Source organism: Lytechinus pictus, chromosome 9, assembly GCF_037042905.1.
Source record: "Lytechinus pictus isolate F3 Inbred chromosome 9, Lp3.0, whole genome shotgun sequence".
In the NCBI taxonomy this organism is placed as follows: domain Eukaryota; kingdom Metazoa; phylum Echinodermata; class Echinoidea; order Temnopleuroida; family Toxopneustidae; genus Lytechinus; species Lytechinus pictus.
The window spans coordinates 7,515,856-7,531,502 of NC_087253.1; the positions used below are offsets into that span (position 1 = coordinate 7,515,856).

Genomic DNA, 15,647 nt, shown 5'->3' on the forward strand with positions numbered 1-15,647 from the left:
AATGCTGATGATAATGATTTGATTGCCAATAAAGTTTTTATTAATAACAACTAATAAAAAATTTATTGGCAATCAAAGCATTTTCATCAGAATTATTGTGTTACCTTACCGAAGCCAATACGTGAAACTTAAAGAAACATATATACATGTATATATATATATATATATATATGCATATATGTATATATGTATATATATATATATATATATATATATATATATACACTGGCCGAAAGCTCGCAATAAAAGAGATACTTGGAAGCTACGTCTAGCGTTAATGCTTGATTTATTTACGCCTATACGTAGAGCATGACGCGCTGCAATACACGTTGTGCAAAGGGCCCTCTTCCTTTTATATATATATATATATATATATATATATACATATATACATATATATACATATATATATATATATATATATATATATATATATATATATATATATATATATACATTTGTTTATTTAGTAGGGACATTTTTTATCATCATCGCACATCTTAATCTGATTGCCAAAAACGGGATGTATATTATGTATACCATCAGCGATATTGGCATTCAACGTGCAATCTTTCCTTCTAATTTCAAGTCGTGTCAAGGCATCCGTTCCCCTTTAACTATTACTTATAATAAAAAATAACTTGTATTTTTCATTGCTACTAAGGAGATATTATATCCGTTATGTTTCCTTTTCCGTCTTTTAAAACTCGGATTGACATTTAAAATTACGCCCACTAGCTCATTGTTTGTAGGGTTATATTGGCATGATTTATTGTTTTTCGATTCAATACTACAAGAAACATTTTATAAATTGTTAAAACAAAATAATCAAAGCTTTATATAAAAACGAGCAAATTGTGAATTTATCGACAATGTAAAAAGTTGCTAAAAATATTATTTATTTTTTAACTGTGATTTCGTGGTAGTTGATTAATACGTTCCAGGAACTGAATTGTAGGCCTACCTAGCTTTTGCTTTTCAAATATCTGAACCCCGTAGGGCGCCATCTAGCACATGATTGCAATTTCCCCAATGGTAAGTTCCGTATTGACAAGTGCTGATCCATGCAGTTCCCTCCCCCCACAGGCATCGTTTATCAAACATGTTTATCTTGTTTCTGGTACACACGAAAGAAAGAGGAGGAAAACATGGCCGAATTTTTGAAAATGTTTTTGCTCAAAATTTTCATTGGGATCTTAACCAGGATAACATTTTGTCAAGAAACAAGTACGTTTAATTTCATACTTTTTCATTAAAATTTTATAGTTGTAAGGCAATTAGAAACCATTTGAATTAATGATATTTTCAGATGTTCATTTTCCTGAATTCTCAATCATTTGTTTATACATTAAACTAAAAGATATATCCTTTTCACAATTTTTATTTTTCTTTACTAAGTCATTCACACAATACAGCGTAATTAATATCTGATGAATTTCAATTTTCCATTTCTAATCTGGTTTTAAGAACTTAAAAGTTTCTTGTAATTTTACATTTCCGTCTTCATTTGATTTACGGGGACTTTTTATCTTCCCCCTTTTTCATATATATGTTTAATTTTTGTCTTGGTATCGGTTTTATTAATCGGTTATGCCGGCTGATTTATCTCCCTTTTACCACAAAGTATTGTGTTTGATATTAACCATGTGGAAATAAAGGTTGATCAGTCTATCATTGTTATAAGTATTGCCCATTATGGTTTTCTTGAACGTGTATTTTGCGTGAATTGCCAATAGGGTTAATCCCGCTCTGTCTATTTTCGGCTAGGTCTCATACCACTTGGTCTAGTTCCCACTTTCTCTAAATCTAGTTCGTCTGCAAAGTATTATGTCTAATTGTCATTTTATCCATTTACCTTTTTGCAATAGTTCTCCATTACTAATTTTGTGTAACATCCACTTTGAAGCGGCGTGGTGTAGCGGTTCTGACTCTCGCCTTGTAATCAGACGGTCGTATGTTCGAATCCCACCATGGCCTAACGTCCTTTGGCAAGGCGTCAATCCACACTTTGTCACTCTCACCCAGGTTCTAATTAGGTACGGGTAGGAAACAACCGTCATTGTGGAGGGTTTAGCAAGTGTGCGCCTAAGCTGCTTGAAATGCTATGAATCCAGTGACCGGGTAATGATAATTGTGAAGCGATTTGAGCAGTGGGAGATTGTTAAAGCGCTATATAAATGCCAATTATTATTATTATCTAAAAGGGCTTATAAAAAATATGTAGACGCCCTGAAATTTACAGAACCATTGAGCATTAGATTACATTTACATAGGATTTAGACTATGATGGCATAGGCCCGTATTTAATTTAAACCATGGTCTAAAGTTGTGCTTTAACTATGGACACCGAATGTAACCTAAATACCTAGCAGTAGAGGGTCACAGTAACAGCTCATTTAACTCTCATATAACATGCTTAACTGTCTGGGGAGGATAGATACAATAATTGTCTTCACCATTAAATAATTACGAAAGAGTACAGTAAACATAAGAAATATACCATATGAACACATTTTGACATGTGTGGCTTCTTATAGTTTTAGCACAGAGTTAGAACTTGGTCTAATTTTAACCTGATTTCAAAATACGGGCAATGGTGTGTAACGCAAAGTGCTTTTAGACCAAATAGACAGTAGACCAAAGAGGTTTGGTCTTTATCTGAGGAGAAGACTAACTGTTTGTAGACCAAGTGACTTTGAATCATCATGATTTCATCGCCATCATATGGTTTTCGCCATTTAATTTTATCTTAAAATTGATACTCTATGCTAAAAAAAATATATGTTTTGAACAGGTAAATAAAAGTCAGACAAGGAAAACGCCGATAATTTGATTTAAAAATCAGACACGGAATAACAAATTTATAGCATTTGGAAGATTTGCATTATTTCGGTGAAACAGTTTTCTGCATGTCTTCATGAATAAGGATGGGCAAGCTTATAAGGTTATATCCCTACTTGTTCTTTTGTATTGTATTATACTAAATTACGTTTATTGAACGTTTTTAATCCACTAATAGAAACAAAATGTGGATAAGGAACTTATTTGAGTGATGCCTTAGTCATTGCTGCAACTTATTTTGTTATAAAAAAGACAAGTCATATCATACACACATTTATGGACATATGAAATAATTATGATTCAATGTAAAAACATTAAAAAAGATAGTGGAGATATGACATCTTCAGCCCACCCAATTCATATTTATGATAACGGTTTTCACAAAATATTGCTCAGTTTAGAAAATTCAATGACTTGTTTGTTATTAGATTTTTATTACATTTTCAGCATTTTACTCAACATTCTATCGGCAAGCCCACAAAAAGTAGCTTCTTTTATCCGGGTGATTTTCATCACTAGATGGTTTTTGCATTTTTAAAATACCTCTTTTTATTCGGCAATTGCTGCTCTAGATATTGACCAAATTTCATGTTTTTTTTTAATCTCTATATTGTATGCTACTCAGAAATTTCAAAAATCTTGTCTTGCATCTTAAAGTCTTAAAGAAAAAAAGCTGGCTGCTGACTAATCTAAAAGGTGTCACATGTTAAAGGTGACATTGTAAGAAAATATCGAGTTTGAGCTTTCTGATAATATAAATAATGTTTGTGCCTAAATCACACAACTTGCACAATTTGCAAGGGAAAAAACAGAAGAAGAAAATTCCGTTTGAGGCATCTTTTCAGGCCTGAAATTCACTTTTTTCAAATATCTAATTCAAAAGAAATAAGTAATATAAAAGAGTAACGTTTACTTTTTCCTATGGTACAGAAATAATCAATTCTCAGGGAGACAATTGTTAAATTCTTTGAGAAAGAAACTGTCACAATTCACGGGATTTTGCAGGGATATAATTTCAGCCACGAGAGGACTTGGATAAATCTTGGTCATTTGCTCGTTTTGCAGACTGACTTTCAATGGATTTTATTTAAATATTATTATTTTCAGCCATTTTATTCCACTTGTAAAAATATAAACAAAACCCAGAGTACTACAAAAAAAAATCGCGAAACCTTCACATTACTGCTTCATTAAACGTCAAGTTCACCCCAGAGAAATGTTGATTTGAATAAAGAGAGAAAAATCAAACTAGCATAACGCTGGAATTCATCAAAAAAGAAAGTTATGACATTTTAAAGTTTCGCTATTTTTTCATGTGATATGAACAACTCATATGAGTCAATAAAGTCCATTACTCCCCCTTTTTTTTTTACTGTTTGATTTTACAGTCGTTAATTTTGTTTACAGACTTGACAATAAGAACCAATTTGACTGAACCATATAGTATTAGGCAATGCTGATTCCACATGTTCAGGGAAAAAATGATCGTTGTTTCACGTGACAATGATAAGAAAATAAAAGCATTTTATAATTCATAAAATAAAATTAAAAAGGAAATAGTGAGTGGATGATGTCATCAGTCTCCTCATTTGCATACCGACCAGTGTGTGCGTAAACCTTTTTTTTTTTTTTTTTTTAAATAAGGCTAAACTTTAAAATGCCATCAATTTCTTATTTTACATCTGATTTTAATGAAACACTAATTGTCATGCATGTTGGATTTTTCTCTTTTTATACAAATCAATTTTCATTGGGGTGGACTTGGCCTTCAAAGAAAATGTTAAATTTTGTTTCCAGCAAGCATAGGGATGAAAATGATATATGTGTGTGTGTGTGTCTGCCACCCCTCCCCTCAACTTTAAGAAAAACAATATATATACAATAAAAAGAAGATATACATACAGGTGTATTGAAATGTTTCATAACTATATTGACCAAGATATGGAACACTTTTAAACAACTTCCTTTTTTACCTCAGCCCGTGGGAAAATGCTACTGTGCATTGTTCTGTTTTCAAAGTCAAATACATAATTCCCATTGTTGAAGTGAAATTTTCCACTTGGTTTATGTTCTTGCACTGGAAATGGAGCAAACAAACGAAGAAGATAACAAGCTCAACGTCATTCATGTCATAATCACACCAATAACACCGACAATTCAACAATCGATGGAAGCTTCATAATATACTTTCCAATCACAAAGAATGAAGATTACGTGGGAAATGCTACTGTGCATTGTTCTGTTTTCAAAGTCAAATACATAATTCCCATTGTTGAAATGAAATTTTCCACTTGGTTTATGTCCTTGCACTGGAAATGGAGCAAACAAACAAAGAAGATAACACGCCCAACATCATTCATGTCATAATCACACCAATAACACCGACAATTCAACAATCGATGGAAGCTTCATAATATACTTTCCAGGTCCCACGAGCCTAATTACATCAGGAGGGCTAAAGATATTCGTTCGACCCAACCCATTCGAATTTTTGTCAATTTGATATTGCTGATTGACAAAAATGTATGAATGTGATTCAAAATCTAACACTGATTCTAGAAATGGTAACTACTGAACTTACTTCGCCCAAATTGGGAAGATAAATAAGTGACTTGGAACTATTTTTTGACTGGCGGAATAATTAGGGCTATTTTACTGTTTCAGTTGATGAATTCGATCGATTCATAGTTATCTTCATAAATGGCGATTTATTTTTAAAATGAGCTGGCTACGGTACCCTTTCCTGGTCAGATTTGGAATGTCAGATATATATCCTATCCATTGGTAGTAAACATTCCACCCTCTAATTTCACATTTATTTTTTATGAATTTTTCAAAAGTGCCATTTTAACACACAAGTCTATGGGGAATGTTTTACGCGCGCGACACCTCCAATCACAAAGAATGAAGATTACGTTATTGTCCTCGCCAACCCTTATACCCCCATCTCACTAGATGGCGATTCCACTGCGATCGTCAAAAATCGACAAAGCGTGGTATAACGTAGCTTGATCGTGCCTTGATCTTTTCAATCTTCTCCGTCGTACCTTGATCTTTTCTGAAGCGGCAAGGATCGCCACCATCTTTATGGTCGCCACAAAATTTTGAGCATGTTCAAAACTTACGTAGCGAGATCGCGGAGGTGCTAAAGCGCATCACAATCGAGTCATGATCGTATTACAAACGACATATTCGTAGCTGTAACGGAGCCCCAACGCATAAAGCGTAGTATAAGCGCATTAAAAGCGGCACCGATCGCCCGTGGTTTTCAGGCCCGTTCCCAAGACAATTCTGCTACGCTACTTCCGTTTACAAGGCGACTGCCTTGCGCTCGACACGCTTCACACAGCTTCCACCACGACGCTTCCTTCTTTGGGTGGCATGTGGCACACGTTCTCAGCCCGCTACAGGCGTTCGCGTTGCGCTTTTGCTGCGCCGCTGATGACTGGGCAGCGATTGCGCAACAACAGTCCGCGCTGCTATAAAACGCCGTGCCGATGGTGGCGGATTATCATATTTGCAACAGATTACGAGGCGATACCACGGCGTTTTCAAACATACCTCCCAGAAAAAGGACCAGAAAAGGGAAAGCTGCCCAAGCTACCCCTCTTAGGCCGGCGGTCGAAGAGGAAGATCAAGGGATTATGGTGGTGGTAGAGGAGGAGGAGGTAGAGGAGGAGGAGGAGGGGGTACAGGAGGAGGATGAAAATCTTACTGCTGAGCCAGCTGGAAAGAGAAAAAAAGACGCTCACATGTCTTGATGACGAAATGGGTTACCTCTGCAGAAATAAATAAATTGACTATGTTTTGAAAATAAATTGAATTCTAACCACAGTGACAGTAGACAACATCAAATTTTGTTAATGATTCGATCACTAACGATCACTAATGTATTGATTGGGAAAGGCAATCTTTAGGGAGATTCTGGCATAGTGTCCCCCTCCCCCTCCCTTTTTATGAGTGCTCTCACATCAGTAGACTACTTCTTGTCAGCAAATTTGAAAGGAATTTACCAAATATTTTTGAGTGACAAACTTTGTGGAAAAAAATAAACAGAATATCAAAGATTTTTATGCTCTTTTATGAAATTCTGGATGCATCCCTCATATTAACTATTAGGCTCATCGACATCTTTTGAATGAAATTTTAAAAATATTGTATGTTATGACTTAGGTGACAGCCAGGATCGGACCCTGTATCTTTTTGGCCCCCTCCTTCTCCTGTCCTCGCATTCAACTTTTAACTGATGTTCTTTTAGAATGCCAAGATGTATAAGTCCAACCAAATTCTGGACATCCATGTTGGTCGGAGGTTGGCAATCGACTGAAAAATGTGTCATGTGCCGCGATTAGTATGCCGATTGCTTGAAATCGCTTCAAGAGCCCATCATGAACGTAACATAATCGCTTCATTCGTAGCACCACCGTACCGAGGTCCTAATTAGCGTATGAGCCTCGTTGTACGATCGCTTTGATCGCAGAAGCAGCGCATCACATCTGCCTCGAATCGTCGCAAGAAAGTGGCATCGTCGTACTTTCAGCGTATTAACATCGCCTTCAGCGCAGGTCGGTCGCATAGAAGTTGCAGTGCAATCGTCTCGCAGGCTAAAAATAGAATTCGAGGAAGATTCTGCTACGATTTGCGGGATTTACACATATCGCCATGGTCGCCACGATCGCCTTCCTAGTGAGATGGGGGTATTACCCCAACAGTAGTTGTTTAAACAGTTTAAACAAGCGTTTACATTCCTAAACATCCTTGCTAAGATGATTGATAATTAAATATAATTCAATTGTTAAGGATTTTAAACACTTGTTTAACATGTTTAAACGACTACTGTGCGGTTAACCTGCATCCGAAGCTGTATAGTTAGACCACGGGAAGGGCTGGGGGAGGGGGGGGGGGTCATGTTTCCTACACCCCAGCTCGTTTTTAATTGTATTCACAACAATGAACGACGGAACTGTTTAACAACATTGTAACGACGGCAATGGATGGATTCTAAGCACATCTTATTAGGTCAGTGCATCATTATTAAATGGAATCCCAGGGGGGTCTCCTTTATCTGTTTTCCATAAAAACATACAAGGGAGCATTAAGGGTAGGATTCACAACTAGAGATGTTCATTTTTTTTCCTTTATTTGGTATTCTGCCCCCCCCCCCTCCCCTTAAGCAACTATGATTTAAGCATTAGGTTGAGCTCTGCCCGTACAGGAAATAGAAATATCAGATCTTGTTGATAATATCGGGGGAAATACACTAAAAGTAGCCCCAAACCATATTATTCAATTTTTATTATTCAGATCCCCGTCATTTTTTTTTTAACAGAATGACCATAAATAGGTATTTATCATTTACAAAGTTTCCTTTGGGCTTCATTTCGCTTTGTGAAGATATGCATGATCATTCAGACCAGTAGCGTAGTGAGAAAGTAGTTAGAAAGCATTCTATTTTCTTTTAGTAAATGACCTTTAAGTCTTTTTTTTTATTCGCCCGCGAGGAAGAAAGATTCAACAGATTCATTAATAGAATATGCATCATTTGTGTAGAGTATAAATATGATTAAATTTGAAGCTGTGATTCCATCACCCGGAGTTTCTTATGAAATCATCAAAAACTTGAATGCAAGGAAACACCCGTGAAACCCTCTTGTCATTTCCCGTTCACACTCTTTTTGACCCACACCCAGTTATCCTATTTATGACAATGATCATGTCGGGCAACCTATTTGCATTGTTTGCAAAGGCATGTTAAAAGGAGGGAAATCCCCAACTAGTAACCCCCTATGAAGCTTTTTACGTCATGGGCACGAAATGTTAACAGCAGTGATAAACATATACTTGATATGGGGTGAATTTTTATTGTATTGTTACATCTGCTTAGTGCTGATAATAATACATTGATACAGATTTTGTTTTTGTATATGTATTGAATGTTATTTTTGTGTTTGGATTGGTGTTGCTAGTATCTGTATTGTTATTACTGTAATTATTATTAACATTATCATTACAATTAATAGTATTATCATTAGTAGTAGTATTGGTGTTGCTTTTGTCGCTATGCTAATAATGTCTATGCAAATAAGTTGCCCCACATGATCATTGTCATGAATCAAATAACAGTCAAACGTCGAGTAACCTCTATTCACTTCATTCTGCTACTACTCAAACCATTGCTACTCAAGCGATATTCAGCTCAGCTCATCTAGTTTACAGTCCTTTTCAGGACTTCACTCTCTTTCAAGAAAAGAATATTTTTAATTTCCTCTTGTCATCCTTTCTCGTCTTTCCATTTCAATCTTTCTGCCTGTATTTTCTCACCTTCTTCATATCACTCATGGTGAACCGTAAACCTTCTCCACGTTATACAAATGATAATGATGAGTGAAGACAGACAGTCAACCTGCCCGAAACGTCCAGTAACCTCTTTTCACTTCCATGATTTCATCCTGCTTCTTCTCAATCTAGCGCTACTCAAGCCACATTCAGCTCATCTCATCTGGTTTACAGTCCTTTTCATGACTTCACTCACTTTCAAGAAAGGAATACCTCTAAATTCATCTTTCCATCCTCTCTCGTCTTTCCATTTCAATTTTTTTGCCGGTATTTCCTTTCCCTTCTTCATGTTACACATGTTACACATCGTGAACCGGAAACCTTCTCCACGTTGTACCTGAATTGCTATGCAATATATTAGTGAATTATGGACACAATGCAGCAAATATATTAATTCCCGTTTTATTCAAAAAGAAAACCTATATTTTGAAATTTATGAAGGATGATACTTAATTCCCGGAATGATTCACTTAATACTATAAACGATAAAACCAGTGCAGTTTCTTCTCAATATAATTTGAATTATTAATCATTGATAATACAATAATGTGGTGGCTCAAACACCTGCAAAGTTTGGCCTTTTTCTCGTTCTCGTTTCACTTACTTTTTTCACAACTTCTCTTTGTGTTTTTCTTAAAAAAAAACTGTTGCTTCTTATTCTATATGTATAAAATATTTCCAGACAGGGAAATCAGATTAAGAGGTGGAGGAGCGAACTCGGGTCGGATCGAGATGAGATATAACGAAAGCTTCTGGGCAGTATGCATTGATGGATTCGATATCAAAATGGCTGACGTCGTCTGTAGACAACTTGGTAAGAAAATATATGGTATTGACAGGCTTGTTTATAACACATAATTAGTTAATCACTAATAAATCAATGAAAATAAGCAACGAAAGATAGACACGATTTGGTTTAATTCTTTTATTTTCAAGCACAACTTAAATCCAATTTTATTTTCTTGCATGTAGTTAACGTTCCTGTGTTTATTCATTTCAAGGTATCTTTTTAGAATATTTTCAGTAATCCAAACCCATTTTCATATACACCTGGTATCTACAAAGGTTCCGTGACATTTGTTCCGGCGACAATTGCTCGTCTGTAAATTCCATACGAAAGGAATGTCGAACTTCAATCAATGATAAAACACTATACCCTATTCTAAACCTAACATAAAAATATACTGCAACCGTATATTTTATACTACATGAAGCCCGGGGCAATATATTGTCGTCGGAGCTAATATCATGTCACCTATACAAACCCTTTGATTTTATGTTAATAGGGTTTCGACACGGTGCTCTTAGGTTCGGCCAAGTAGATGGTTTCAGCTTCGCAACACTGGACACCTCGCTTGATACTATCCTATCTAGCGCCAGCTGCATCGGAAATGAGAACAACTTCGACGAGTGCATTGATGTCACCTGGTCCGAGTGGACATGCTCTATGGATAGACAGGTCGCTATGTTCTGCGCACGTAAGAATTAAGGATTCAAGTTAGCATTGTCAAATGGGGGGGGGGGGGGGTGGGAGGGGCAGTTAATTATCAACAGCTTCCCCTGCTGGCTTCTACAGCGATTAAATTTGGTTGGATGAGGAAGGGGGATTACTGTTAACTGAATTTCGATATTTAATTAAAAACAACGTGCGAGGCCAGAGCTGATTTATGTACATATAAACATATATAAATCTTTCATAATGATTTGAAAACTGGAGAATTTCACATTTTTATTGTTAAACAATAAATACAATGGTCACTAAAGAGTACTGCGAGTTTCTTTTTGCACTCACATAAGGGAGGGAAAGGGGGGGGGCCGCTTTGCACTCTGCGCCCGTCCATGAATTGATACGTAAATGTGCGCATACTTTAAACACTAAATATGGCATACATTAGAAAGCATGTAATAATACTTGTTAATTAGTTCATAAAATTTAACAATAACCCCCAAATGAATGACAATGAGTGCGGGTGCTTTTGAAAGAACTTGTATTTCTTCACCATCCAGTTCCTTACTACGAAGGTTGCTACGAAAGCTCAACTCCTGTAGGGATAGCGGACGATTCCCAAACACTCCACGGCCTTGTTAGACTCTGCAGAATCTTCAGATATGACTATGCCGGCTCTTCTAAGACGGTCGGGGACAATCACCGCTGTGGACATAGTTTGTCCGAATTCGGTTCCCTTGTAGATGATTCGTTCTGTGCTGAATTGTGTGGAAACGATCCTTACCAGTTGTGTGGGGGAATAGGAGCCTATCGCGCCGTTTACTCGAGTAAGAATTTAATGTTCAATTATTTCCTTATGCTTTCATTTAAAACATTCTTTAGCATTCGGCTGTGTATACTTATGCTGTGGATGATCGCAACGTAGGAATTCAAATCTTACACCACAGCTAAAACAAATCTAAAAGAATCATATTTTTCATATCTGAATTATTTTTGTTCAGCTCTTCTCGGGTCTACTGGTTACATGTTGACCAATAACAGCGGTTCAATCACGTCATATGATTACCCAGGCAAGTACGCCGCCAACGACCACCAAGTATGGGAGGTCACTTTTGGTTCCACGCACCGCGTTCAGATTACCTTTCCTGCCTTTAACATCAATGTTGATGACGTCATCACCATCTCTGCAGGGGGTAATAATGAGACATTCATTTCAAGGAGAACTTGGATATCCGACCCGATCTCGTCATTCGTGGTTCGGTTTGAAAGCAGATCTTCAGGAACCGGCTTTATAATGAATTACGAAGGTAAGTCGATGTAATTGTTTATACATCCATTATCATGATGATGAAAGCAAGATAACTGCAGCATTACAAAATAGATACGACTTTTTTTAGGTAAAAAACTATTATTAGGAGTACTCATGTTGTTAAGACATGTGCTTACCTGACCAACATTTTATGTTACCTATTTATTTATATCATGACCTGTATACAGTAAGAGGCCGATATGATGATGATGATGCAAAGTCGGTTGAGGTGTATGTCGTTGTGTGAGTTGGTTTGGGCGTGTGTACATACATTTTGGAAATTTGGAACTTTTGACGCCACTATTTGAAAAATGTGACACGAGATGTTGCTCGAAGTGGTGATCCGTGAATAATAAACTTTTTTTTCTTCAATTCTTTAGTTTACATTCCAAACATAAGTACCACTAAAGTGCCAGTACCTTCAACACAGCAAGTTCCAACGTCAACGCAAAATGCAACAGCGACGACGTCAAACCAAGCAATGAGTACCGCTGATTTAGGAATGACTGATTCTGCAACTGTCGTTCCAACGCGAGTTCCACCGGCAGAAACGACAATGACTCAGCGGACAATTACCAGTGAAGAAAATTCAAATCCAGGTATAGTCCTGCATAAATTCAGGTAGCAAACTGTTCAGGGATGGGGAGGGGGACTGTTCCTCCCCCCCCCCCTCACACACACTAAAATGGAGTGACGTCATGTATCCACATCCGTGGCCCTTTATAATGGTCTTTATTGCGCCCAACCTGTTGTCATGTTGGTAGAAATTAAAATAATTACCATTTAAGGGTGGTTGGATGATTTGTACCTGCACGTGCATTTTCCGACACAATTGTCGATCGTCCATACATTCATATTAGAATGACAGATGATTCTTTTCTTGGAAAAAAAAACATGTTCTAAAAACGATGGGTCTCTTATATTGTATCTGATTTGTACATTTGAAAATAACTTTCTTTTTTATATCATGTATAACCAACCACGCCAAAACCAAACATATTTTGCACAAAATAAATTGTAAGATTGTTTTTTAGCTTCATAAAGACCAACATATGCTTAAGTGAAACTTGAGATGTGTAGACTGCGCAATCTCGGTGAAACTTCCAACCTGTGTATTTTTGGTGAAACTTCTCTTCTGGGTCAAAGAAATTTGTGTATCTGGTCTTTATTCATATTTAATCAACTTAATATTTTTGAAAGTATGAAAAAGAATTATTGTTTCAGATTAGGTTATTTTCCCATCCCCATCCTTTGAAAAAAAACTACTCCAGCTATTTTCTGAAAACCTTCAAGGCGACTTATTGTTGATTTTAGATGACCACATATCATTCTTGCTCTGTCGATTACTTTGACTGTAAATCACTTGTTACATGTTTAAAGATCTTACATCACTGTCCTTTGCCAAGTACTACAGAGCTTAGTTGGCACCTTATATCGATGACTTACTCGAAATTTCAGTGTCATGGAGCCAGCCCAAATGGAGTTACAATAGCAAACCATCACATAATTGGTGTTCTATGTTAGTTAAGCAAACTTACGTATTTCTTCTTTATCTTAAAGATGTAAGAATAGTAAATGGACTCACACCTAGAGAAGGAAGAGTGGAGATTCGTATCAATGGAGTCTGGGGCACGATCTGTGATGAAAACCTGAGCTTCAACGACGCCATTGTGGTTTGTCGCACTCTGGGCTTCACCGGGGCATTAGGTACCACATCGTTTTCTGAGTTTGGACCTAGTTTTGGAAACATTCATCTTGACAATATCCAATGTGATGGGACAGAAGCTGACGTCATGGAATGTTTGAGGAATATCCCCGATCCTCAGCCGCAATGCTTGTCCAGTTTTCGTGAGGCTGGCGTGAGGTGTTCAGGTAAGTAAAACGGTCCTTTGCAAAATTGTAGATACTTCATTGTTTTCTTCACGTGAAGCAATGTAGCTGAAGAGATGGAAAAGCGAGGTGCCGTGATGATTATTTATGCACTTTAATATGACAAGTATAGTCAAAATGAATGAAATGAGACTAATTATCACAACAGTAAAGTAATGATATTTACACTATTGGAAATGAGTTTGATCAATTTAGATAATTGAATTAAGTAAACCAGTTATATTTTATTCATCACAATACGAACCTTCATTTCATTTTTCTTCTTTCTTCTTTTTCTTTTGTCCTTCTTCTTCTTCTTCCTCTTCTTCTTCGTAGTATTATCATTATTACAAGCTTGATACCCTGTTTTTTCGTGACCCCCCCCCCCCTCCTTCATCACTCAAACTTATCTTCCGTATAGCTTCCATATAGTGGAGAGTTGTGGCCCAGTGGATAAGTCTTCTGACTTTGAAACAGAGGGTCGTGGGTTCGAATCCCGGCCATGGCGTAATTTCCTTCAGCAAGAAATTTATCCACACCGTGCTGCACTCGACCCAGGTGAGGTGAATGGGTACCCGGCAGGATTAATTCCTTGAATGCATGAGCGCTGAAAGGCAGCTCGAGCTAAAGCCGGGGTAATAACGATAATTACAACGCGCCTCGGAATATAATATTTCTAGATAGATGGCGCTATATAAATGCCTATTATTATTATTATCATCATTATTATATATAACAGATTGCCGAGATGTCCATCCACTTTGTATAGCGTGGGCTAGTCAAGGAGCGTGCGAGTCTTACCCTGGAGACGTGTGGCCTGTTTGCCAAAGCAGCTGCAACCAATGTGATATATTTGGTAAAAATGGTAGGCGAATTTTGTAGCTAACACAATGGAAACCAAGGGTGATTCAATCCTTACTCGACAGAAAAAAAAGTAGATTTTCACTAGGCGTAATATCTCATCACTGCCATTGCCTCTGCTGACCTTTGCTGATACTGTTACTCCTATAAATCACTACTTCTACGACTACTGTTATAATACTACTTCTACTACTACTACTACTACTGCGACTACTACTACTACTACTACTACTACTACTGCTACTACTACTTCTACTATTATTGCTACTGTTGTTGCTACTACTTTTACTACTACTACTACTACTACTACTACTACTACTGCTACTACTGTTGCTTCTTCTACTCCATCTGTTACTACTACTACTACTACTACTTCTACTAAAAATTGCATTAAATGTGACATTCCAACAAGTCTTTTTAAACTTGTACCCCGTTCAATTAAATACAACCTGTCTATATTTTGGCAGCCACCATCCACCATTGCTCACAACAATTTCAGAATATGTATTTATTTATTTATATATATGTTCTGTATATTATAGGTATATGTGTGTGTGTGTGTGTGTGTGTGTGTGTGTGTATGTGTGTGCGTAAGGGTGTGTGTGGGGATGGATTTGCGGCTGTGTGTGTGTATGTGTGTAAATTTACTCAATCAAGGAACAATTCAAAATATTAGGTCATGAACTATTGACAGTTGTATAAAATGTCATCATTTAACAATTTAAATCTCACATTTTATTTGCAAACTACTTTTATTCAGGTTCAGCCCCTTCTTTGCCTCTGAAAGATACGTGTGTGCTTGGCCATTGCTTTGTCGATGAGAATAACGGTAAGAATCTATCATTGCCACTAATTGTATGTATATATATATAATATATAAAAAAAAAAAAAAAAAAAAAAAAAAAAAAAAAATATATATATATATATATATATATAATGTAAAAGAAGTAGTTGGAGAGAACAATGTTAGGCGTAGCTTAAATC

The 15,647-nt window shown here is 36.6% G+C and overlaps 1 protein-coding gene across 1 annotated transcript in view; it reads left to right on the forward strand.

Moving 5' to 3' along the window:
* The first annotated feature begins 1,097 nt into the window (after positions 1–1,097).
* LOC129267823 (uncharacterized) overlaps positions 1,098–15,647 on the forward strand; it is a 37,827-nt gene continuing 23,277 nt past the window's right edge. Inside the window, exons 1-9 of the mRNA XM_064104590.1 lie at positions 1,098–1,227; positions 9,860–9,991; positions 10,464–10,655; positions 11,185–11,451; positions 11,626–11,931; positions 12,314–12,532; positions 13,494–13,805; positions 14,542–14,667; positions 15,424–15,492. Coding sequence (XP_063960660.1) covers positions 1,149–1,227; positions 9,860–9,991; positions 10,464–10,655; positions 11,185–11,451; positions 11,626–11,931; positions 12,314–12,532; positions 13,494–13,805; positions 14,542–14,667; positions 15,424–15,492 — 1,702 coding nt within the window. The 5' untranslated portion in view covers positions 1,098–1,148. The remainder of the gene's footprint in view (positions 1,228–9,859; positions 9,992–10,463; positions 10,656–11,184; positions 11,452–11,625; positions 11,932–12,313; positions 12,533–13,493; positions 13,806–14,541; positions 14,668–15,423; positions 15,493–15,647) is intronic.